The sequence below is a fragment of the Micromys minutus genome (assembly GCF_963924665.1).
Source record: "Micromys minutus genome assembly, chromosome: X".
Lineage (NCBI taxonomy): Eukaryota > Metazoa > Chordata > Mammalia > Rodentia > Muridae > Micromys > Micromys minutus.
This window is the reverse complement of record NC_137970.1, coordinates 30,224,303-30,248,954: the sequence shown is the minus strand read 5'-3', so window position 1 is coordinate 30,248,954 and position 24,652 is coordinate 30,224,303. Positions and strand designations below refer to the sequence as shown.

Below are 24,652 nucleotides of genomic sequence, written 5' to 3'. Positions count from 1 at the left end.
TGTGTTGGGAAGGTGGGTGGGTATGTGTATACTTAAACTGGAACAATATGTGCGTTTGGGCTCTTCTGATCCAGTGAGATTTTGGCTTAAGTGACATGTTTAGTCCTATGTATGATATTGTATCAAAATAAGATATTTGAAGCTGGATGAGTCCTCTGTCCTCAACACTTATGTACAGACTCATTATTGACACAGCAAAACCTCAATTAAGATGTTTCAAGAACAGTTTGGTTTTTGTAATATTCGTAGTGCTAACACAAAGCATCCCCTCACGCTGGTATTGGTTTCATATCTCATTACTAAAATATTCCCTGTAGTTTGTCATACCTAGGGCCTTATGAGTGCTTAGCAAGTAATCTACTACTGAGTCACACCCTGAGCCCAGTAAATTTTCTGAGGAGGATTCCTTGCTGTGTTTAGAATACTGGGGCTTGAATATCAGTGTTTACTATGTGTGGCTCTAGGAAAAAAATGACAGAGGCGCCAGATCTGTTAGGTCCCACTCTCCAAAGAGAAGACGGTGCTTGCCCGGTTGAGTTAGTGGAATAATCCTATGAATTGGATTCTTTATTATTAATTGAGGTTTTCCTACTCTTAAGTTACAATGTGAAATGGCTTTCAGGTTTTTAACTGGGCATAACATCCATGTCAGTCATTTGAGAAACAAACAACAAGTCTGGGTATTTCTTGCCATTGTAGTTACATGGGGACTTTGGGCTCATTCTGTAACATTCTTAAGCTCTACCTAATGGTCTTTAATTAATTGCATGGATGAAGCTCTTGCAGCGAGTCATTGAAGGCAAGTTCAGTTAAAGACTCTTCCTTTTCCTTCTTTTGCCATCATTTGCTCCCCTCCGTTCCCTCTCTTGTTTTTTTTTTCTCTCCCCCTCTCTTCTCTCATTCACTGTCAGGAAAGACTACCTTTGAAGGGACAATTCTGTACCGAGCTGCACCGGGAAAGACGGAGGGCCACAGACGCTATTACAGTGAGTGACCTTAACTGCAGGAGACAATCACGAAGATAAGATCTGGGCTCCTGTGGCTTTTGATGCAGCTGCGCTTTTCCTGAGCTGCCCCGTGCTTATGCCAAGTGTTCGTGTGAATTTCTGAACCAAGGACATGGGCTTATTTGCCTACAATAAGTGTCATTTCCTTGGTGTGTGCTACAGGAGCACTCTCACCACCAGCTCCTGGCGCTTTCTTGTTTGCTTTCTGCCTCTCTCATGCATGACATGTGCATGAACCATGTATGCAGAGAAGGAAGCAGCAGCCTTTGTCATGGCAGTGGGAGATGGCTTCTGGTGGAAACATCAACGTCTCCTGGTTACTGCTTTTTCCAAGTGGGTCATTCGTCATTTGCGTGGTTCAAAGAAAGATTCTGGCATGGAAGTCCATGCCAGATACAGTGTTTTGCTTTGCTCATCCAGCTAATCACCACACCACACGGCAGACTTCTTTTGGCAGGGCCCATTGCAGCCTTTTGTGTTGTAAAAATTAGACTGCCAAGAACTGAAGAAACGAGATGTATGAATTCATTTCATGATGTTCTTAGAGCAGTTCCTGCTGCATCAAGAGCACTATACATGTATGCGCCAAATTAGAAACCGTTAAGAACTGATGGGTGATGAAGCTAGGTGAATTTCACTACAGTGGACAGCTGCAGGACTGAAGCTATGTTAGGAGGCTTTGCTCTGCCTTCATCTGGAGGGAAGAACATCCACTGTGGTGCATATACACATATCCATTAATTATGTACGTGCATGGGAGAAAAGAGGTTTAGACATGAACACCAGAATTCACCTCCAATGGTTGAAGTGAAGGTATTTTTTTCTATTGCACAGTTCCCCCACATAGGACTTAATATGCAGTGTCCTTCTTGTGCTCAGTGGGGAGATCTGACCTTGTTCACCTCCGTGCCCTGCCCTGTCCATGTGTCTGGAAGTTAAACCAGTGCATGATGCTGAAATGCTAAAGCCATTTCTAAACCTTTTTGTGTTTTCACACTGTCTCATCCTGGGTCAGTGATGTGCCCTTTGTTAAACTGGCCCCAGCCTCTATTCCACTTGGTAGGTTGAACTGCCTGAGAATGTCATCTAATATTCTGATAATAATATACTGATATTGGGATGTTTTATAGGAAGATACACATGATAGGCACAAGTAGCTAAAAGTCTACCAACACACATGAAAATCAAGTCACCCTTTTTTCCTTCTAAAGGGAAAGGACTAGATTTTTGAGTTATTACATCAATGCAAATATTTAGCTTTATAATTTACATTCTTAAAAATGATCGAGCTAGGATACCAGCATTTCTGGAAGAACAAATCTGCCGTGTGTTTTCTGCCCAGGCCATGCTTGTGTGGCTGAGTGACTGTGAGCCTATTCTCTGTGTAATAGATCATTTCTTATAAGGAATAATGCATTGTTATTGCAATGAATCTGAAGGCAGCAAATCTCTACAAGTGGAAACTTGGTGACATTAGAATGGCAGGGGGACAAGATTATAGCTGTAGCTAATGGTAAACCACAGAAGAGCCCCCTGACTTTCTCTTTCTGAAGAACTAAAACAGATACACTCGAATTCATTTACCCTGTTGCCTTCTGTGGTAGCAACGGTGGTGATGGTGGTGGTGGGAGGTGGTAGTGATGGTGGTAAGGGGAGATGGTGGTGGTGGTGATGGTGGCAATGGTGGTGGTGGGAGGTGATGGTGGTGGTGGTGGAGGTGGTGGTGATGGTGGTGGTGGGAGGTAGTGGTGGGAGGTGGTGGTGATGGTGATGGTGGGAGGTGGTGGTGATGGTGGTAAGGGGAGATGGTGGTGGTGGTGATGGTGGCAATGGTGGTGGTGGGAGGTGATGGTGGTGGTGGTGGAGGTGGTGGTGATGGTGGTGGTGGTAGGAGGTGATGGTGGTGGTGGTGGAGGTGGTGATGATGGTGGTGGTAGGAGGTGATGGTGGTGGGAGGTGATGGTGGTGGTGTGGTGGTGATGACGGTGGTGTGGTGATGATGATGGGAGGTGGGTGATATGGTTTCTTCCTACTTTTTCTTTCTTACCCTCAATGGTGGTTCTTTTTAAACACAAAAAGAGTATGCAAGCCATTTATCACATAGAAAGAATCCATACAGCAAAATAAGAACATGTTAAAGGGGAAATGACACAATATTTAGACTCCAAAATTATATCTCCAGCGAAAGTGTTCCCAGAAACAATGAGTAGATAAACACACGAATGGCTAGCTGATCCAGGGGCTTCGCCATGTTTGCACACTCCAATCCAGTCCTATAATGTGCAACAACGGGCCCCCTCCTTCTTCTGTCCTGTGCTTCTACTCACAAATGCTGTGCTTCAGTTAATTAAAATGTATACCAGCAACCTTCTTCCTCCCCCACCCTGTTGGCTTAGAAATACTGCTCTATGAAAAATGGCAGCAACAAAGGAAACCATTGTTCTAAGTTTAAATCGAAAAGTTTTTAGCAATCTATAACAGCCTGTCTATATTTTACCATTCAGGTACCTCTTCACTTAAATAGCTTCAACATTTTATGGCATTGCATGTGAGCAATTACTTGGTGTATTGTTCCTATGGGCTAGGTGGCCACAAGAAGCTAATGTACAATTTGCCACTAGCAGAAGAAATTTGGTGGCATTCTTTCACCTTAAAGGCATTGTATGATCAAGAGATACATACTAAATAGTCAAAAACCACCTACCCCAAAATCTAGAACCTTAAAGCTACTGTTAAATGGTAGAACTTAGGATTACAAAAATATTTGAACCCTGCCCTTTGCTGTTATAATTAATGTCCTGACACAAAAGGAAGAGTATATGCCCTGAAATGAACTATACTCAATAGGGTCTCTGTTTTAGACATGAGTGTGGGCAGAACCTAGGGACAAAGCATCTGGGGAGGAAAATGTTGATGCTGACTTACTGATAACTCTTTTATTTATACCTTCCAACACACCGCACAAGAGGTTCAAGGGAATGTGTCATGTCCCCAGTGTTTTCTGTGGAAGATGATGGTGTTATAGGAAGAAGGGAGAACCCTGGGGCTGGGATTCTGGCCCGTGGGAAGGCAGATTTTTTCCCCCACCATTAACAAGCACTACCCTCTTGCTAGCAAATGTTGTCTTAATGTCAAATTTGGTTTAATGCTTCCTTAGAGGAACATGCCTGCATGCATTTATTCCCTGTGAAGCCATCCAAAGAGATTTAAGTTGTTGGCAGTCATGATTTTATGTGATTTAATTGCTAATTTGTTTAAATCACTTTTAGCTTTACAGTTCCCCTTTAGAAAATGATACTTTCGTTGTTAATTTATAATTGACATGAATCAGAGAGTTTAGAGGGACAGAATTGGTAGTGACTGAGTGGGAAGATCAGGTATGGGCAGTGAGGATTGGTATTACACAAGCCATGGAAAAAGTTTGGATTGAAGTAGGCTTTGGCTGAAGCATGTGAAATGTCACATATACAAAGAAAGAAGAGTTTCTGAAAAGCTATTTTGATTCACTGCTTAAAATTAAAAAGTCTGGGGTAGGAAGACCAAACAAAACTTTGAGATAGCCTGAGTCAGCACACTCAACACCCTGAGAACAGCTCAGGCACACTGTGAAAGATGGCTTCTGGCCAGCTGTGAAGTTCCTTATTGTGGCCTCTGGATGATTTCTAAGTGCTCTCTCTCTCTCTCTCTCTCTCTCTCTCTCTCTCTCTCTCTCTCTCTCTCCCCTCCCCCTCCACCTCCCCCTCCCTCTCCCCCCCCCCTCTCTCTCTCCCTCTCCCTCATCCCCACTGTTGACAGGCTTAAGAGAAACCACAGGCTCCGAGAGTGATGGTGGCGACTCAAGCAGTACCAAGTCGGAAGGTGCCAACGGGACTGTGGCAACTGCAGCTATCCAGCCTAAGAAAGTTAAAGGAGTGGGGTTTGGAGATATTTTCAAAGACAAGCCAATCAAACTAAGACCAAGGTCGATTGAAGTGGAAAATGACTTCCTGCCTGTAGAAAAGGTACGCTTGACATTTCTGTCTGATTTCATTGCAATGGGGGAATATCTGAAAGTGGGCCTCAGGCTTCAACCTCAGATGTTTCTGGTGCCTCTGATCCCTGTCTTTCTGCCACCCCTGCCCCCACCACTTAAGTTCCCCTTGTCTGCAGGAATGGTCTCCCTGATGCTGATTTCTTACCAGTCTCTTCTGTCAGTCAACTTTCTATAGCAAACTATAGAAAAATATGGCTTAAGATAATTAACTTGGTAGGACAAAATGTCTTCCATCATGACCAGGATAGCAGAGAGCAGGAGAGGGTTGGAATCGTATACTCTCCTTTAAGGTCAATGACCTAAGGATCTCCCACTACAACCTCCTGATGGAACTACTTTGGGGATCAGGTCTAACACAGAGAACTTCATCTATATAAATCCCATTTAAAGAATGTTCTTTGGATGACTTTTCAAGTGGTTCAGCACTTCTCCCTTCCAGAGAAACCACTAAATATATGACCCAGAAAGCCTTGAGATAACCCCAAATTTCTCTCTAATGCCTTGTGTTCGTGTGTGTTCATTGTGTTTATATAGTGGAGAAAAGCAATTGTGTGAATTCTTTTTCCAAGAGCTAGAGGTGGAGAGAATTTCAGACTGTTGAAAGGAAGTCTCCTGTGTGTATGTGAGCAAATGATAGAGACAATTTGTGTTCCGACTCCCTGGGTTGCTCCCATCAGGAAGCTGTTTTCTTCTGCTTCTGGTTCTGGGCTGGTGAGAAGCAGACAGCATGTTGCTGCTGAGTATGCGGTTGCTATGGCAACACACCCAGAGCCATAGCTCTGTGGCTACTGCTGACGTCTACTGTGGTACACTTCTGAGCATCATAGCCTTCCTTAGGAGTTGATAAGTACTGTGGAATTTTCCAAATTATAATAAGCTCCACTCGTGCTGTGTTTAAGAAATGTTTGTTAATTTGATTTAGTGTTAAGATTTTTGCTTTGACGCTTGTGCCAGCAGGTTTGGGATAGGGCACTGGCAACATTTCTAATTCACGTCTATCATTGTTTCGTGATTTTCATTACACAGTGAGGCCAAAATTGAAAGGTTGCATCAGCAGCTGCAGCTGCAGAACCTGCACTATCCACCCGCCCCTAGCAACCTTCCCTAATGCCACCAAGCATTGGAAATAACTTCTATGGAGTGGGGGCACTTTGGACATTTAGTCCCTTAGAGAAAAGGCACAAAGGAGGAAATTGGAGCATGCTTCACTTAAACTCTTCCTTTGTTGAAGTGTCCCTGCACAAGTTTTTTTTTCTTTTTCAATTATTGATATGTGATGTTGCCTATGATCTGAAAACTATGATGTTAGTGTCTGAACTTAACAGTTTTCTTTCCCATGGTCACATTCAGATTCTGTGAAGTAGCCACAAAAAAAGTGAGTACTGATCTTGAGAAGAGATGATAGTGGAGTTTTTTCTCCATTTTTTTTTGTTCAAGTATTTGAAAAGAATCTAACTATTGCCTTAATCAAGGGGACATGGTGTGTATATGTGTGTCTTATTATTACAATTAAAAATATTTGTTTTAGCTGACAATAATATATTGAGTTATTATATCAGTGTCAAACATGAGCCTTGTTCTTCCTGTATGTTTTTACATGTGTGTGAGTATATCTATATGCATGTTCACATTTGAGCATGTGAAGAAAACTGATGGCAGAATCAGGAACCTCTCTTCTCCCCACTCTATTCATTGAGTCAGGGTTTATCAGTCAAATACAGAGCTTAAAGATAGAGCAAATCTTACTAGCCAGCATGTTTTGCAGATCCTAGCTCTGCATGTTGAGGCTAGAGTTAGAGAAGAGTGACCATACCCATGTCATTTTTACAAAGGTTCTGGGCACCTCTTGCTTGTGTGGCAAGTGTTAACTGCTGAGCTATTTCCCAAGCCCCAGCTTGTTTATTCTTGAGGTGAGATCTCACCTTATGACCTTTGAACTCCTGAGTTCAAGCAACTTCTCCAATACCACAACTGCTAAGACTAAAGGTATGTGTGTCTTCATGCCAGCTTCTCCCAAGTTTATGTCGTAGCACATTTCTTCCAAGAATGGAATGCCTCTTTATCATTTCTATCTAATTCATGTCATGAACAACAACTTCTCCTCCCACATCTCAGATAAAGGTATTGCTATCTCTGTTTCCCCTTTTCTCCTCCAGATGTGTCTGACTAATAGATTTGGACACTCCATCACCTCTGTTTAACTATGCCTAGCATCTGCCTGTCTGTAACTCATCACCCTAATAGGGCCCCTTGTTTCTACTCACTGTTCCACTCTCTGTATATGAAACATAAGTATTTGTGGAAGGTGTAATGTTTCAAAATGTATTAACATGGTACTTTGGAGATTGCAGACATCTGTAGAATGAGGGAGCTGGGTGGAAAAGTTAAAGCAGGTACATAATTGAAAATCAGTGAGTTGTGTGCTTAAATGTTTCTTTATGAAGTGAAGTTGGTGCTTTGGTAGTAGTGACATGAAACTTTACCAGAGTTATGAACTCTGAAGGTATGTGTGTTATGTATGTGGGTGTATGTGTATGTGTTCTGATTTCTGATTCCTTGCAGAGTGAAACCATGTGCTAGAAGTTTCTTTAACCCAGTGCGAAGTCTTGGGAGCAAACATAAACTTCGCAGTTTGTTTGACTGGCTGCAGGCAACATTTTCAACATCTGAAATGATTTAACATGATCTCTGCTCCCTGTTGTTGATGCAGTGGGTACTTACATAGATTTATGGAGCCATTGTGTTATTATATAATCTGACTTGAGAGCTGATGAGTGATACTGTTTTATTAGAATACAATCTGGTTCTTTTCATTTTTGAGATAGTTTTTTATTCAATATTTATATTTAAAGAAGAAACTTTCCTTTTAAAATGGGGTTTGTTGCTTTCATTTTGTAGAAGCACAAATTGGATCCTGCATGACAAAATTTGGCATGTGAAGCCAAACCTTGTCTCTCACTTAGGGTGGGGTAGTTGACCTTCTGATGGGGCTGACTTGATCATTTGTATGAGGAAAAAAGGAATCCAATTATCTTTGATTACTTCAAGTACCATACTTATAATTTCCATCCAACTTTATGAAGTATTAAGACCCAATTCTCTGGATCAGTAGATAATTCTCTCTGTATCTGTCTCTCTCTCTCTCTCTCTCTCTCTCTCTCTCTCTCTCTCTCTCTCTCTGTGTGTGTGTGTGTGTGTGTGTCTCTGTTTGTCTCACTGTGTCTTTCTCTCTGTTTTTCTCTCTGTGTGTTTGTGTCTCCCTCTGTCTCTCTCTGTATCTCTTTCCCTCTCTGTCTCTGTCTCTGTCTCTGTCTCTCTCTCTCTCTCTCTCTCTCTCTCTCTCTCTCTCTCTCTCTCGGGTATGGATGTTGGGGTGTGTAAACTTGGAGGCCAGAAGTCAACATTGGGGTGTGTCTCTTGATTTCTTTATACTGTATTTTTCCACAGGGCTTCCTCATCAAACCTGAAGCTCACTTGTTGGTCAGGTTGATTGTCCAGTAAACTCCATGTATTTGTATGTCTCTGCCTCCCAGTGCTGGGGTTACAGAGCTTTTCTACCATGTCTGAATTTTAAGTGGTTACTGGAGATTCGAACTTGGGTCCTCAGGCTTGCATGGCAGGCATTTTACCAACTGAGCATCTCCCAAGCCACTATACATCTGTTTAATATGTGACGCTTAAAGTTCACAATTAGATTACATGTCAGGTGAAGAGCCCTTTACCAACCCTGAAACAAAGAAGTAGTGAAACCAGGCTTGATGCTGTACACCTTAATCCTGACACTTGGGAGACTGAAGCAGAATAATTGAAAATTCAAGGCGAGCCTGATATAATTAGTCAGTTTCTCAAAACAACAAGCCAACCAGCCAAACAAAAACCAATGCATATTGTTATTCTTGCTTTTCTTATTAAGATATAAGGAGGGACCTCACATAATACTAAAAGATAGATATGCCTGTGAACAATTTGTTTAATGTACTATTTAGCTGAAATATTTGCAGATGAAATGCTGTAGAGAAGACAAGATTGGTGATGAATTGATGTTTTCCTGTATTTTGTGAAACAGGGTTTCATGTACATAAGGCTGAATTCAAACTTTTGTGTAGCCAAGGATGGCCTTGAACTTCTGGTCCTCCAGCCTCTGCCTTTCAAATGCTGGGATTACAGGCATATACCATCTAGCTCATGAGTTGATAGTAATTAAAAACAGGTGACACACAGGAGTTTGATATATGCTCTATTTTTGTATAAGTTACAAATTTCATTTAATAGAGATTACAGAAAAGGAAACTTTTGAGGAAATGTTTCATTAAAACTAAGCTCGGATAGAAGTGTTAATATGTCTGAAGGACCTGGAGAGATGGCTCAGCAGTTTAGAGCATTTGTTGGTGAGTCATTCAGATTACTAAACATTAAACACTTAGGTAAAGGAGTGGCAAGTGTGATACACATGTCTGTAAGCTGCAGATATTTGGGTGAGACCCAGGACCTAACTTAGTATGGATTTCTATACAGAATATTCATGATTTTTGTACCAACTTATTCTACATTTGGATTCTAAAGTCCTGACTAGTCTTGGCTCCTCTAATCATCTGGAAGCCAGTGTTTTCAGAGGGTTGGAAAAGATACCTTGAAGTTTTGTGGTTTTACAGGTTGGTAGTTAAAATGTGTCTTACAGAGAAACCTTTTAAGAACCTTTTGTCCTACACCTTCCTGGTTTAGTTGATTTCTATTAGTGACTTCTGACATCTCTTTCTTGAAAGGATTTTGTTGTTGTTGTTGTTTTTAATTTTCTACTACTTTTTTATTTGTGGCAGTCTCTTTTTTTAAAACTCCTATTGACTCCTATCTTATTTATAGAATTACAGTCACTCAAATTAATGCCTTTATGGTATCAACATTGAAACATTTGCCTGTGGCAGAGAATTAAAATTTAAATTGTATGTAAATGGAAATTGCAAATCAGTTGGTTCAATCAACCAAATTGCAGGTAGGAGAATTTTAATATTTTCATTCATATCTCTGATAGTCTCTTTATCTAGTCTAGTAAAAATTCATTAAACTTTATAGTAGAATTAAACCAGATAAGTATCTAGTGACAGTCTTAGCTGGATATAGTGTTACCTGCCTGTATTCCCAAGACTGGAGGCTGAGATAGGTGACCACTGCAAATTCAAGGCCAGCTTGGTCTATATAATTTCTAGTGCAATTTAGTGCTAAATAGCAAGACTGTATCTCAAGCAAACAAACAAAGTAATAATCTCTTTTGTAAATAAGAGGTGGGGAGCCAAGCAGATTGCTCAGCAGGTAAGAGTACTTGCTTAGTAACTTAAGTTTGGTCCCCAGGACCCCCAAGGTGGAAAGAGAAAACTCACTCCTGCAACCCATCCCTTGACCTCTATACAATGCACTGTGGCACTTTCTCCCTCCCTCCATCTCTTAATTAAAAATTTTAAGATAAGAAATCTCTCTCCCTGTTAGTTGCATTTCTATTGCTGTGACAAGACATCACAACCAAGTCAATTTACAGAAGAGCTTGTGTAGGGCTTAAACTTTGGGGAAAATCTATAGCCATCATTTTGTGGGAGCATGGCAGCAATCAGGCAGGCATGGGGCTGCTACTAGCTGAAGGTTTACATTTTGATTCTCAAGCAGGAGGCAGAGAAAGCTAACTGGAAATGATTTCGGTTTTGAAACCTCAACCCCAGTGACACACCTCCTCCAATAATGCCACACCTCCTAACCCTTTCCAAATAGTTCTATCAACTGTGGACCAAGTATTCAAATATATGAGTCTATAAGCACTGTTTTCATTCAAACAATCATAATCTCTAATTCTTTGAAGAGAAATAAGCTCTTGTGAGCCCCAAGAGCTAATATATTCTTTGACTAATAAAATACAATTGGGCAAGATTTTAAAAAACTCATCTAAGACTTTGATTATTGAATATTCCGCAGATGGATAAAAAGATAAGATTATATGGCATCTTTAGAGTAATTGCAAACTCCAGGGCTTTCTATGAGCAGATGGTATTATTATGCTTACTGGTTAAATGAAACGTATGGGATTTTTAGACTTCAGTCATTGTATCCATGTTTCCTTGTCTAGGAAAATGAGGGGGGGGGGTGGTAGGGAATAGTTAACAATGTTACAGGTTTTTAAAGATTATTATTGTTATTTTAAAGTATGTGCATGTATGTGTACATACTTTAAAATAACATACATGCAAGTAAGCCATATACACTGTGTGAGTACAGTTGCCCTTGGCAGTCAGAAGAGCACATCAGATCCACTAGAGCTGGAAGATCTTACATGGTTGTAAGGTGCCTGATGTCGGGGCTAGGCATAAAACTTTGGTCCTCTGGAAGAACAATATGTGCTTTTAAGTACTGAGCCATCTCTGTATCCCCAAGGGTTATTTTTTGACAGGTTGCATGTTTTCTACTATTTATGTTTGCTTGACATGTACCTTGTGAAACACTCAGCCTAATGTATTTTCCAAAAAATATTTAATTGCAGCCAGACCGTTACCAAGATGTACAGTCTCAGAAGATCTTACTATTGTATTTCTACAGACTGGGAATAGTGGTTCAGTTGGTAGAGTGCTTGCCCAACATGCAGAAATCCTAGCTTTTGACCTTCAGCATCGCATAAACCAGGTGTTTTCCTGCAGGGTTGTATGTAATCCAATTACTTGGAGGTGGAGGCTGTAGGGTACACAGTTTAAGATCACCCTCAGCTACATAGTAGGTTTGAAGTCAGCTTGAGGCTATGTGAAGTCCCATTTCAAAACTCTCTCTCTCCCTCTCCCTCTCCCTCTCCCTCTCCCTCTCCCTCTCTCTCTCTCTCTCTCTCTCTCTCTCTCTCTCTCTCTCTCTCTCTCTCTCTCTCTCTCCCTCCCTCCCTCCCTCCCTCCCTCCCTCCCTCCCTCCCTCCCTCCCTCCCTCCCTCCCTCCCTCCCTCCCTCCCTCTCTCTCTCTCTCTCTCTCTCTCTCTCTCTCTCTCACACACACACACACACACACACACACACACACACACACACAGGCTGTGATTTGTGGTTTTAGGGATACCAATAGTTATTAAACAGTCAGGTCAGATAGGATAGGTTCAAATCCCAACTTGGCTCCCATAGAAGGCAAGTTGGTGACTCAATGCTTTATGTTTTTCATCTTTAAAATTAGAATAAAAAGATGATCTGTCACTTGGGTGTGGTATGAGGATTAAGTAAATGTGTACAATGGTTATAAAAGTACTTATATACTAATCACTTCAAGTTCTTTATACTAGAAAGGAACAGTTATAAATACCAATACCTTTCCTTTTCTAGGACCATTACTGAGGGAGGGGATACTTTATGTAACATATAAATCCATATGCCAGGTATCTTCTTCAGTCATTCTCTGTCTTATTTTAAAGCATTCTCACTGTGTTGCTCTGGCTGGTTTGGAACTCACTATTGTAGAACAGGCTAGCTCCCAACTCACAGAGATCTGATTGCCTCTGTTTCCCATATGCTAGGATTAAAGGCAAGTGCTTCCTTGCCTGGGTTTCACCTCTTGTTGGGACAGGGTCTCACACTGAACCTGAAGCTAATCAGTTTGGCTATGAGTTCTAGGGATCTATCTGCCTGGACCTCCTCACCATCAAGTTTATAAGTTCACCCTGCCATGTCTGGTTCTCCCTAAGTGCTAAGAAGTCCTCATGCTTGTGTAGCAAATACTTTAGCAACAGAGCCATCTCTCCAACCTGATATTTTAAAACCTTTTGATGATGGGAGATTGCAAACTCTAAGAAGTAGACTCAATTTTTGCTATATTTGTGGCAACTGTTTGTTTCATATTACCAAGTCTTAAATGTCAGCCACTAGAAAGTAAAATGTCATAATTTGGGACCTTGTCTGCATTAGTCACCGCTGTATTTACAATTGCTTGAAAAACATTGTTAAAACTCTATGTGTCATTGGTCTTCAGTAAATAAGTGAAGACTGTGTTTTGTCTTAATCCAGTTAAAATTATAAAGGAAAGCTCATTGCGCTTCTGGTGCACTCATGGTCTAGCTGGAAATTCCTTTTTTTTTTTTTCATTTATTCATTAACTGCCTCACTTACTCCTTTACTGAAGCATCACCAAATTTCTTGTACAGATCATCAGTGGAGCCCTGAGATGACATCAAATGAGACTGGGTGGTATGTGCAGACCAGTGGTTCTCAACCTGTGGGTTTCCCTCACACATCATATCCTGTAGATCAGATATTTACATTATAATTTATAAACAGTAACAAATGTATAGTAATGAAGTAGCAAATGAAAATATATTTATGGTTGGGGGTCACCACAACATGATGAACTGTATTAAAGAGTCACAGCATTAAGAAAGTGGAGAAACATTGCCCTAGATGATGTATTTGCAGATTAGGTGCAAAGTGTTTTGCTTATTTGGTTGCCTGGATGATTATTGATTAGAAGTCAGGTAGATATGATCTAGGTAATTGGAATTTAACACTTCTTACCAAAGTCATACTTTGGCTCAGTCATTATTTCTAAGTTTCTCATCTGATACCATGGATTGTCTCAAACCCTTTTATTTATATTTTGTTTGAGACAGGCTATCATGGACCCTAGGCTCATTTTTAACCCACTATGTAGGTGGGGGATGATAATGAACTCTCGATGCTCCTGTTTCTGCCTTTCAAGTTCTGGGTTTACAGGTATATACCTCTTTGCCTGTGTAGATTGTCACTTGATCTGACAAACTTGTATATACAAAGGTCCATATAAGGCAAGGACAAGGACTAGTGGAGTTGTGCCTATAGTATCTGGGAGAATCAGGCAGAAAGGAATTTCCTGGGGTGGTGAAAAGTAAGGGAGTAGCCAAAGATATTTTCAAGGCAAAGCAGTAACTGAGCAGAGTGTTCAAAGATGGTGGGAAGTGATGGAATTGGCAGTCGGGAGAAAGCATGGTTCCATTGAAGGAGCAAATAAGTAGGCTGGGCTGGAGCTCACGGACAGTCGGGTAGTGATGGTGGTAGGCAGCTGGAAGAAATTGGTGCCCCTTTCCACAGGAGTTTTCTAGTCTGCTTATAGGCTACACTTTCTCTTGGTGGGCTGGCATGTTGGTGGAGGAGTTCAGCTGTGCAGTGCCATGATTTGCACTTTAGAGAGATAACTAGGGAGGTGCCTGAGAATGTGGAGAAGAGATTGAAGAGGAAGTAGCTGGGAGAGTTGCCAGCCCAGGGCTCTGTGGTTGATGACTAATTGGCCAGGCACCAGGAGCTTCTAGTAGCTCCTGGAAAGGGGCAGATGGGCCCACCTCATGCACACACTTTCGGCCAGGCTGCCATTGCCTCAGTTGGCAGCAGAACTGACAGATGAGCCAAATTTTCTTTCAAAGAAAATTGTTCTGTGTATTTGGGAAACCAAAAAGCCAAGAGTCAACATTCTATTGTCTTTGTTGCCATGGGTGGTATGGGGGCGGGGCGAATAAGAATAAATTAGGAGGGTATTGTTGAAATATATTTGCATTTCTGTAAGCACGCACATAATTGTGAATATGAATAAATAATACCTCTATGCATTTCAACAAATTCATCTTCCCAGTTAGTTTTGTTGTTGTTGCTTTCAAATAAGCTGTCATGGTACCCAGGCTATATTCATACTCACTATGAGTCCAGGCTAGCCCCGAATGCCTATAAACCTCCTGCCCTACCGTACAAATGCTGAGATTATAGGTGTGTGGTGCTATGCACAGCTACCTGCCCTAATTAGTATTTATTTAGACTCTTTGAGATGGGGTCTCTTGTAGCCCAACATGACTTTGAGCTCACCATAAAGCTGTAGATAGCCTTGAACTCCTTAGCTTCTTTTTGTTTTCCTTCTGGTTTCTCTGTGTTATCTTTTTTTTAATTGGATAGTTTATGTATTTACACTTCAAATGTTATCCTCTTTCTGGGTTCCCCCCTCTCCCATCCTCCTTCCCCCCTGCTTCTATGAGGATGCTCCCCCACCCATTCACCTACCCCCACACTTCTATCTCAAAACCCTGACATTCCCCTACACTGGGGAAATAAGCCTTCACAGGACCAAGGGCTTCTCCTCCTATTGATGCTAGATGTGGTCAACCTCTGCTACATATGTGGCTGGAACCATGGGTCTCTCCATGTGTACTTTTTGGTTGATGGTTTAGTTCCTGGGAGCCCAGGGGAATCTGGTTGGTTGATATTGTTATTCTTCCTATGGATTGCAAAGCCCTTCAGCTCCTACAGTCCTTTCTCTAAGTCCTCCATTGGGATTCCCATGCTCGGTCCAATGGGTGGCTGTAAGCATCCTCCTCTGTATCTGTATGACTCTGGCAGAGCCTCTCAGGAGACATTCATATCAGGCTCCTGTCAGCATGGACTTCATGGCATCAGCAATAGTGACTGGGTTAGGTGACTATATATGGGATGGATCCCCAGGTGGGGCAGTCTCTGGATGGACTTTCCTACTCCTCGGCTTCTTGTCTCTGTTTTCCAGGTACTGGTATTACAGATTTATGCCACCGTGCTCCCCTTTTAATTTGTTGGTTTTCTAATTAGTTTTTAAATTAGCTCTTCATGTAGAATAATTCTAGGTTTATAGACAAGTGGTAAAGTAATACCAGAATTTCTACATATCTCATGCAGAGCTTTCACTACTGTTAACAGCTTCTATTCATATTACATCTGTGGCAGTGCATGAGCCAATGTCACTATGTGATTATTAATTAAAGCCCTAACTCTATTTCTGTGCCCTTAGTTTTATCCATTGTCTTTTTTCTTTAATTCTATGGTGTCATTCAGGATACTGCATTATATTTACCCCTGACTCCTTAGATTCCTCTTGTTTTGGTGACCTCAGCAATTGTGAGTTTTGTAGAATGTTCATAAATTGCCCATTTGTCTGAAGGTTTTCTCATGATGGAGGCTTATTCAATGTTAAATCAGGTGCTGAGGGCTCATGATATCAGAATAACTTCATTTTCAGTGATGACCTTAGTTACCTTACTGAGGTGAGGATGGACAGTTTTGTCCCCCGGAAGGTTTGTTGTCATCTTTTATTTTATTTTGCCTTCTTTCTGTACTAAACTCATTTGGAAGAAGTCACTCTGCAAACCCTTTGGGGAGTTATACAGTACTTCTCTGCGGGAGGAGAGTCTAAAGAAATGAATTGAAATTCCTCTGGGCTGCCCAGTATGTTCTTTCTCATCCTAATTGGGTTTTGATAAGATACTTTCTTTTTTTTTAACGACTTTATTTTGCAAAACAAAGATAAATGTAAAGATTTTAAACATTTTTTGCTTAAAATTATACATTTTTGTCAGTACTGTTTTTTCAGACATTAAAATAAATTTTACATAAAACCATGTGAATATGTTTTTTAGTCAGTACTTGATTTTTTTCAAGGGCTTGACAGTATGCATTGAAAACCTAATAGTTACAATAAGGGTAAAGTACATACAAAACAAAACGCAACATGGAAATAGTCAAAGTCTTCTTGTTTTGTGAATATATGTATATTTTTTGTTTTCTTTATTTCTTGGACTTCATACAGTCTGTGAGTTGTTTCTGGGGGAGTGCAAGCCTCTGGGGTTAGCATCCCACTATCAGTGACTGCATATTATGTCTGTTCTTTTGTGACTGGGTTATCTCACTCAGGATGATATTCTCTAGATGCAGCCATTTTCTTAAGAATTTGGTTAAGTCATTGTTTCTGGTGGCTGAGTAGTATTCCATTGTGTATATGTACCACAATTTTTGTATCCATTCGTCTTCTGAAGGACATCTGGGTTCCTTCCAGCTTCTGGCTATTATAAATAGAGCCGCTATGAACATTGTGGTGCATATATCTTTGTTGTGTATTAAAGTGTCTCTCTTATCTGCCTTCCAAATGCTAATTCCCTAGCACTTGCATCACATTTATAATTCCTACCCAGTGATGGCTGCCACCTTTGTTTTAGGTATGTGGTAGAAGCAGATCTGGGTTCTATTTACTCAGATTATACATTTTTTGAGGACTGAAGAAGCATCTAATTTAAAGCTATCCCAGGGTTGGCCACAGTGCCTGCTGTTAGTAAGTATAGAATGTATTATTTTTTTAAGTTAGTTTAATTAAAAGACTTAAAAATTAGCCATGTTTCATAACTGCATAGGACATCAAGGTCTAAGAATACCAAAAAAAAATGGCAAGAAGAAGATACTGTTGATTTATGAAGTCCTGAACTTGTAGTAGTGGTTAATATGGCTCTTCCTGTGTGCCAAATTCTTCTGCAAACATTTGGTCTTCTGTATATCATTTAGTCACCTAGACAACCAAGTAGGTCTGTGGCCACTGTGATGACTCTTGCAGTTCTTGTTTCTGTAATGCATAAAATTGAGCCCAGAGTCTTGCACATGCGCTGTTTCATTAGTCCCATTTTATAGATAAGGGAATTAAGGTGAACAAAATCTAATTTGTTCAAGATTATATAGCTTGGGAATGACCTACTTGCAACTTTCATATTATGTTCTGGCTCTAGAGTTTGAACTCTTTATCAGTGGGCTCTGAAGTCATTAAAATGGTGATTCATATGGTATCTCATTTACGGGAAAACAAGATTGATATTTAAATACTTCATTCCGTACAATTGGGACAATTCTGATGACATGATGTATCCTAAGGGAAGCATATCCATAAAGTCAGTGCTATTTTCCCTTTAGTTTTTTAAAAAAAAAATTTTGTAAAGTATGACTAATTTTATTTCCATAAAAGTATTGGTACTTTTTGTAACATACCATATTTTATATATCCCCAAGTCCCCCGACATATAATCTGTTGAAAGATAGATTTTTATTTCCCCTCTGGCATTTAAAACACACACACACAGACATACACACACACACACACACTACACACGCAAGTGGTCACTGGGTTCTGCCAATAAATACTCTCTGTGTGTTTCTTGTTGGTGTGGTCACACCTTTGGGCACTGGGAGGCAACCTACATTAGGGCAGGGATGTAGGCGAGGGAGGAGGACTTCTGGAGAAGCCACCCAAGCTATGAATCGGCCTGGCTTCCTGAACCATAAACAAATGCAAGCTTTGTTCTCCCTATTCCTCATTTGGTCCCAAGTATGACTCAGGATTAGGCTGGGTCCTCAGGCTCCGAGCCTTTGGCTGTTTGAAGGAAGTGGGAGGATTTCAGGGTAGTTCTGGGACCTTTACAAACTGAAGAGACGACGAGGCTGGCTGCAGGATGGGAGAAGAGGTATTTCTTTCTTTTTACTTTTAGAGAAGAAATAGAGCCTTTTAATCTGTATCTTATCCATAGCATTTTATAGCAGGCCTTGTTCTGTATTTACACTGGTGTGTTAAAATGATGATGTTTGGGCTAGCTGAAATCCCACAGTGGAGGGGGAGAGTCATTCTTGGATGTGTTCAGAAAGAACCTTTCCAATGTAAGGGTGATTTCCTAAATTCTAATGTTGTACTGGAGCTATTTAGTTTGTTTTTGACAGCACCTCCCCAATCCCACCCCACGGTGTTGTTGGTCAATTTGGCTATTAATTTTTACAGATGTTTCCAATTTCTTTGTGTCTTAGTTTTCATGTGCTCATACGGCAGAGAGTAATTTAGATGGGCAGTTTGCACAAGCAGTAACTAACTGTTACACCATGTCACAGAGATGTTTAGCAATTACAGATGTTTGTGTAGTGAACAAATATAGCTTGTTCTTCAGGTTAGTTTAGGAGAAAAGAACATCTCCACAGAGCAAGCCAGCAGAGGGACATTTCACCCCTGGGGGGCCTCACAAACATTTTGGAGTTTTCCTTGTGAATGAAGAAACTGTGAGTAGTGCTTTTTAGAGATGAAGATGCTTGCTTTTTCAGGGCTTAGCATTTCTATATATGTACTCTTGCATAGAGTATGCCTGGATTACTTGCTTTTCTAAAAGTTAGTTGTAGAAGGTGGTCATGTTTCTCTGACTCCTTCATTATTTGTCTACCTAAAAGCAGAAGTCTGTTATTTTCCAGGCACAAAATAAAATTCCCTAAATAAACCACAGGATAAGTAAAGGCTTATGATTATTGTGTGTCTTCCATGTTCCTGTATGTCACTGAAAAAAAAAAAAAGAAATTAAGGAAGAGACAAGGTCTGCAAAATATGACCCTTCATATCATTTTCTATTGGTTTTAACTTAACATTTTAGAAACCTTTTTAAAGAGAAAATCATGTAGCAAGAATGAAGCTAGTTGTTTCAGCCCATTATTTAAGAGTACATGAGTTTCTTGAAAGTTTTCTTTTTCTTTGAACAGCAACTGTTGCTTGCTTAGGAAGACAGGCAGATATATGAGAGAGCTTCAGGCATTGATGAGAATAAAGTTCATTTGCAATAGCTTAGGAGGATCCCCTAGGGAAAGCAGTCTGAAATGGTCTGGTCTTCTAGATGGACTTTGTCTGTTTATTTGTTGTTATTTTTCATATCAGAATACTAAATAATAGACTTCCTCTTGGCCTTTTCATATATTTACGTCATTATGCTTTGTTCTCCGTTGGTTCTTCTCCTCTCTTCTTTCCTGGTCCTTCTATTCCTTCTGACTTTAGTTGTTTAACTTTAGCCCCAGGAAATGGTGAGAGCCCTTGTAAAGTACTGACTGGGAAAACTGAGAAGTTACAGTCTGGTGGGAACTTATCTGGCTCTCCAGAAAGACCCTAGAGATGGCAAAGGCAGGGTGACCTGCTGGCCCCAACCCTTCTGTCTTGTTTCCAAGGAGATAAGCTACCTCGCTGTAGGAGAGTGCTTCCTGAATCCATTTGTCTATCAAAACCTAAATAGCATTGTTGCTTCTCTCACGTCAAGAATTCTTTGTAGTGATACATGAAGAACTAGAGTCTGTTCTTTGTTTCATATTTGGAGAAATTATAATTAACATTTTATGTGTATTTTCTAATTTTTTTATGAGCCTGAATATGCATGTAGGGTACAATCACTTGCTATTCTTACAATAACGGGTATATATAGTACACGCTTCCTGTCTTGAAATCGTAATTTTTTGTTTTTGCTATTTTGTTTGTTTGTTTTTTTCTGGGACAGGGTTTTACTCTGTAGCCTTCCCTATCCTAGAGCTCACTCTGTAGACCAGACTGGCTTCTGCCTTGCTGTTTAGAAAACTTAATATGCTATGGCCCACTTTTTTTCTGTTCGATAACTACATGGTATTTTTAAGGTCTTTAGCCATCAAAAGAATGCAATACCATTTATTGAACTACACTTCACTTGGTAACTGTTTAGATTGTTTCTGTGTTTAATAACTTTTCATACTGTGAGAATGAAATATTAAAGACTATGAATGTTTTCTTAGGCTATGCGTGATGGCTCACATCTGCAGTCCCAGCCCTCAGGAGGCTTAAGCAGGAACATTTTCATAAATTTGAATCCACTTTGGGCTACATAGTTTCAGGCCAGCCTGTGCTACAAGCCCTCATCTCAAACAAAAAAATCCAATAATGTTTTATGTGTGTGTTTGTGTGTGTGTGTGTGTGTGTGTATGATATCTCATCTGTTTATTTCCTCAACATAAGTATTCTTATCCTTCCTCCTTCGTTCTCTCCCTTTTTTCCTTTGTTCCTTCATTCTTTCTTTCTTGTTTTGAGGCAGAGTTCCATGAGCTGAGCATGATCTTGAACTCCTGATCTCCCCCACCCCCATTTCTACCTCCTGCATTCTGGGATTATAAATTTGCCATGCCTGCCTCCTCAAGCTGAATTTTGAAAGGAGAAATTTCCAGGTTTAATGGCTGATCTGACATTTATTTTGTTTTAAATGAAAATAGCATGAATAAATGGTTTCTTAACTACCCGTGCAATAAAAAGTTCAATTTTTGTAATCCTTCACATTTATCTTTCCTTCTTAGTAGAAATAACTCTGAAATGTTTTTGACAACTGGGGATTGTAGTAGACATCTGTAATCCCAGCATTGCACAGGAAAAGGCAGGAAGGATCTCTTAAGTTCAAGGCAAGTCAGGTCTCTATAGTGAGTTCCAGCCTGAGCTACAAATACAAACTCTGTCTCAAACGGAGCAAAAGCAAACCAAAAACCTCAACAACTCCAGAGTGCCATTAGCTCCATTCATAGCATCATGCTTCCATCCTACTATTGATCTCTAGAATGAAACCTCATCCCATTAAAAACACCCTCCCCTAAACCTCTAGGAAACTCCATTCAGCTCTCTTTATGACTTTATATACTGGATCACGTGCTTATTCTAATTCTAAAGCTCTGAGGAACCTTCATACTGCTTTCTATAGTGGTGATACCACATTTCCTTCTCATCGGCCATCCACATGGTTTTTCTGCATCCTCACCTGTCCATACTATTTTCTGCTTTTGTTTTGATTTTCATGATAGCTATCTTAGTAAATGTCAGGTGTTTAGCATGTATTTATTTGCCATCACGAAAGGAGAAAGACAGCACTTTTTTTCCCTCTGATAACTGGGGAATTAAAGGGTCAGGTGATGTGTTTATAAAAAGATAAAGAAAGGAGGTATGTTCTATGGGGGTGTGGTGGGGTGTGGAGGAAGGGGGTACCTCAGCAGGCTCAAGTTTAGGCATCTCCCCGCCTCCAGGGACCAGGTACACATCAGTATAGTACAGAATAGAATTTATTCAGGGCATGGGGAGAGGAGTTGAGAGAGTAGTAGGGGCAGAGAAAGGCAGAGGGGGGAGGGAGGGAGGAGTAGAGAAGTAGAGACTGGCCATGAGCATGTGGCTGGGGGGGGGGAATGGGAAGAGAGTGGGGCAGGAAGGCAAGAGCAAGAGAGCAAAAGAGAGAAAAGGGGGCTAGAAGCCCCTTTTATAGTGAGTCAGGACGACCTGGCTGTTGCCAGGTAACTGTGGGGTAGATCTTAGAATGCTAACATCAGGGAAAAGGTCTTTTGCCTCAAACCAGCCGAACATTTGTATAACTACAAAAGATTGCAAAGTGTTTGAAGGAAGAACTTCTCTTCCACACTCTCTGAAAGAACAAAAAGATAGTAATATCCAAGTACTTGGTTGAATTCCTGCTTTTTATTTAGTTTTGTCCCTCATTTGGAAGGTTAAACTTTCTTCTTCTGTGTGCTTTTGTTCATTCTAAGTGACTTTCTCTTAGTGGAAAAAGCTAACTATATGGTTGATTTTACTCTTGTTTTCTACTATATAGAACTGCTCAGGAATAAGAAACAGCATGTTTTCCTTTTATAAAGTATTGGTTGAATTATTTATATGTAATTATATATGTATGATATATAATAAATATATTTACTGATATTTTTCAATAGGATATAGAAAGTTATTGGTAAATATTCTGTCCTCTTTGGTTCTTTACTGATACTAATGATTATTTCATAGCACATATGCTTATGGTGTCCAAAGTCATGCACATGTCTGGCTGGCCATTGAAATGATCATACTTTTGTATTTAACCTGATTTTTTTTATATTCTCAACTATGTAAAATATGATGCTGACCAACTGGGACTGAGTAGATGAAATATATTCAATGCTACGAGAGAGAGAGAGAGAGAGAGAGAGAGAGAGAGAGAGAGAGAGAGAGAGAGAGAGAGACAGAGAGAGACAGAGAAGACAGAGACAGAGACAGAGAGACAGAGACAGAGAGAGAGAGAGAGAGAGAACCCAGCATACTATTCTGCTGACTTTAGCTGAATTGTGTTATGTTTTCTTACATTTAACAAATTTAAATTGCAGAGTTCAGTTACTCAGCAACATGTCTTATATTTCTTTGTGGCATTGGAGCCCATTTAATTGGTACAAAATTTTTTTCCTTAGCTAAGGCTCTCCATATTGAAAGCCAGATCCTCAAATAAATGTGTACTCTAGCCATGAAGAGCAGTACCAGCTACTATTCTACACATCTGTACTTCCTACACTTCGATAGGCACTTCACAGTCAAGTTAAAAAATAACAATTCATCAGCCAGTCACGCACCAGGATTTCTGTAAACGGCTCTCTTTTATCAAAAGGCCTATGATTCTGAAGGGATACCTCTATTAAACTTGCACTAGAAATTCATCTGTCAGGGTTTGGGAATGTGATGGCAGAAAACCGAGGTCTGTATCACTTAGAAATTTCTTCATTTACACCGAGGAGCGTAGCAGTGGAAAAGGATGCATTTACTGCTCGGTTTTCTTATTCTTTCACTAGCCAAGCATTTTCATTCACCAGTGATTTTAATCTGTTTTGCTCCATTTGTTTTGGAAGCATCTGTTCGGTCTGTTCTTTTTTATTTTGCCTTCTTAGTCAGGCTATTTTCAATTTCCAACAGGAAACAACTTCTCTTGGGTACCTTTGCTAGGCTGCGACTAGAAGCTGATAATCAATGAAGTGATGTTGCTAAAAATATCATGGCTTTAGGTGCTGGAGAAGTTCACATATTTCTTCCAGGCACAGTGCTTTTATCCTTATCTAGTCCCTGCGCTGGAAGAGCTAGCTGCCCCATAGGCCTCACGTGTCTGATTTTATAATGAATTTATTTTGCTTCTAAACTATCAAACTGCTTTACTTTTAAACACCATTAGAAACAGAAAAAAAAAAAAAAGAGTTCAAACAACCACAGGTTTTTGCGGCCTTCACTCCTAAATTGTTATGCCCAAGAGGAGAGACGTCTGGGTAGAGATGAAATGAGGTTCTAAGAAAGTTAATAAGAGGCTGAGAGAGGCATCTAGGTCAGAGATGGATCACTAAGTTTCTACATATTATAAAAAAAGTGGCTTCATGGGTTCTAAAGCAGTATGTAAGCAAATTTTGAATTTTGCCTGTCCCAACTCTATGGAATCTTATGGTGGTTGACCTGGCCATGGAATGGAATTGATGACAAAGAGGCCAGAGATACCCTGAGAAACTATGAGATAAGGCAGTAAATAAAAATTTGGGTTTTAAAAAAATATTTTAGATTTATATATTTTAATATATGTCTGTATTTTACCTATATATATATATATATGTATATATATATATATATATGATGCATATATACATGATATCTGTGCCTCTTACCCATAGATGGCATCAGATGATCTGGAACTGGCATTCTGAATGGTTGTGAGCCACACATATATGCTGGGAACTGAACCTGGGTCCAATATAAGAGCAGCAAGTTCTCTTAACTACTGAACCATCTTTTTTTCCAGTTACATCATTTATCATCATCCTGGGTATATCCCTGAATGAATACATCAGCATATTCTAGAAATGCACATCTACTGCTATAGTGCTCACAATAGCTAAAATATAAAGCCAGTCTAGAAGTCCATTTATAGTTAGAGAGAGGATGAACTTGTTTGGGTAGGGAGATGGTGGATCTGAGAGGTGTTCAGTGAATCTGAGCTATCTTTCCAGCCCCCATGAAAACTACTTTCGACCAAACATTAGATATCAGGACTTGAGGACAAAACTTAGTCGTCACAGCAAAGACAGTTGGCTGAGCAAAATCTACGATGAGAGGAGACGTCACAGTGCTTGACACTGTTCCTCGATTCCACCCATGGCAGATAAAGAGACCCTGTAATATGAATCATGATGATCAGGTTGAGAATAAGGGATAAGTAGCTGGTGGT

The 24,652-nt window shown here is 40.2% G+C and overlaps 1 protein-coding gene across 2 annotated transcripts in view; it reads left to right on the top strand.

Moving 5' to 3' along the window:
- Window positions 1-24,652, top strand: part of SH3KBP1 (SH3 domain containing kinase binding protein 1) — a 338,970-nt gene that overhangs the window by 189,882 nt on the left and 124,436 nt on the right. For both annotated transcript variants that reach the window (XM_080909667.1, XM_080909666.1), the window contains exon 6: window positions 4,803-5,008. In XM_080909667.1, the coding sequence (XP_080765793.1) occupies window positions 4,803-5,008 (206 nt within the window). The remainder of the gene's footprint in view (window positions 1-4,802; window positions 5,009-24,652) is intronic.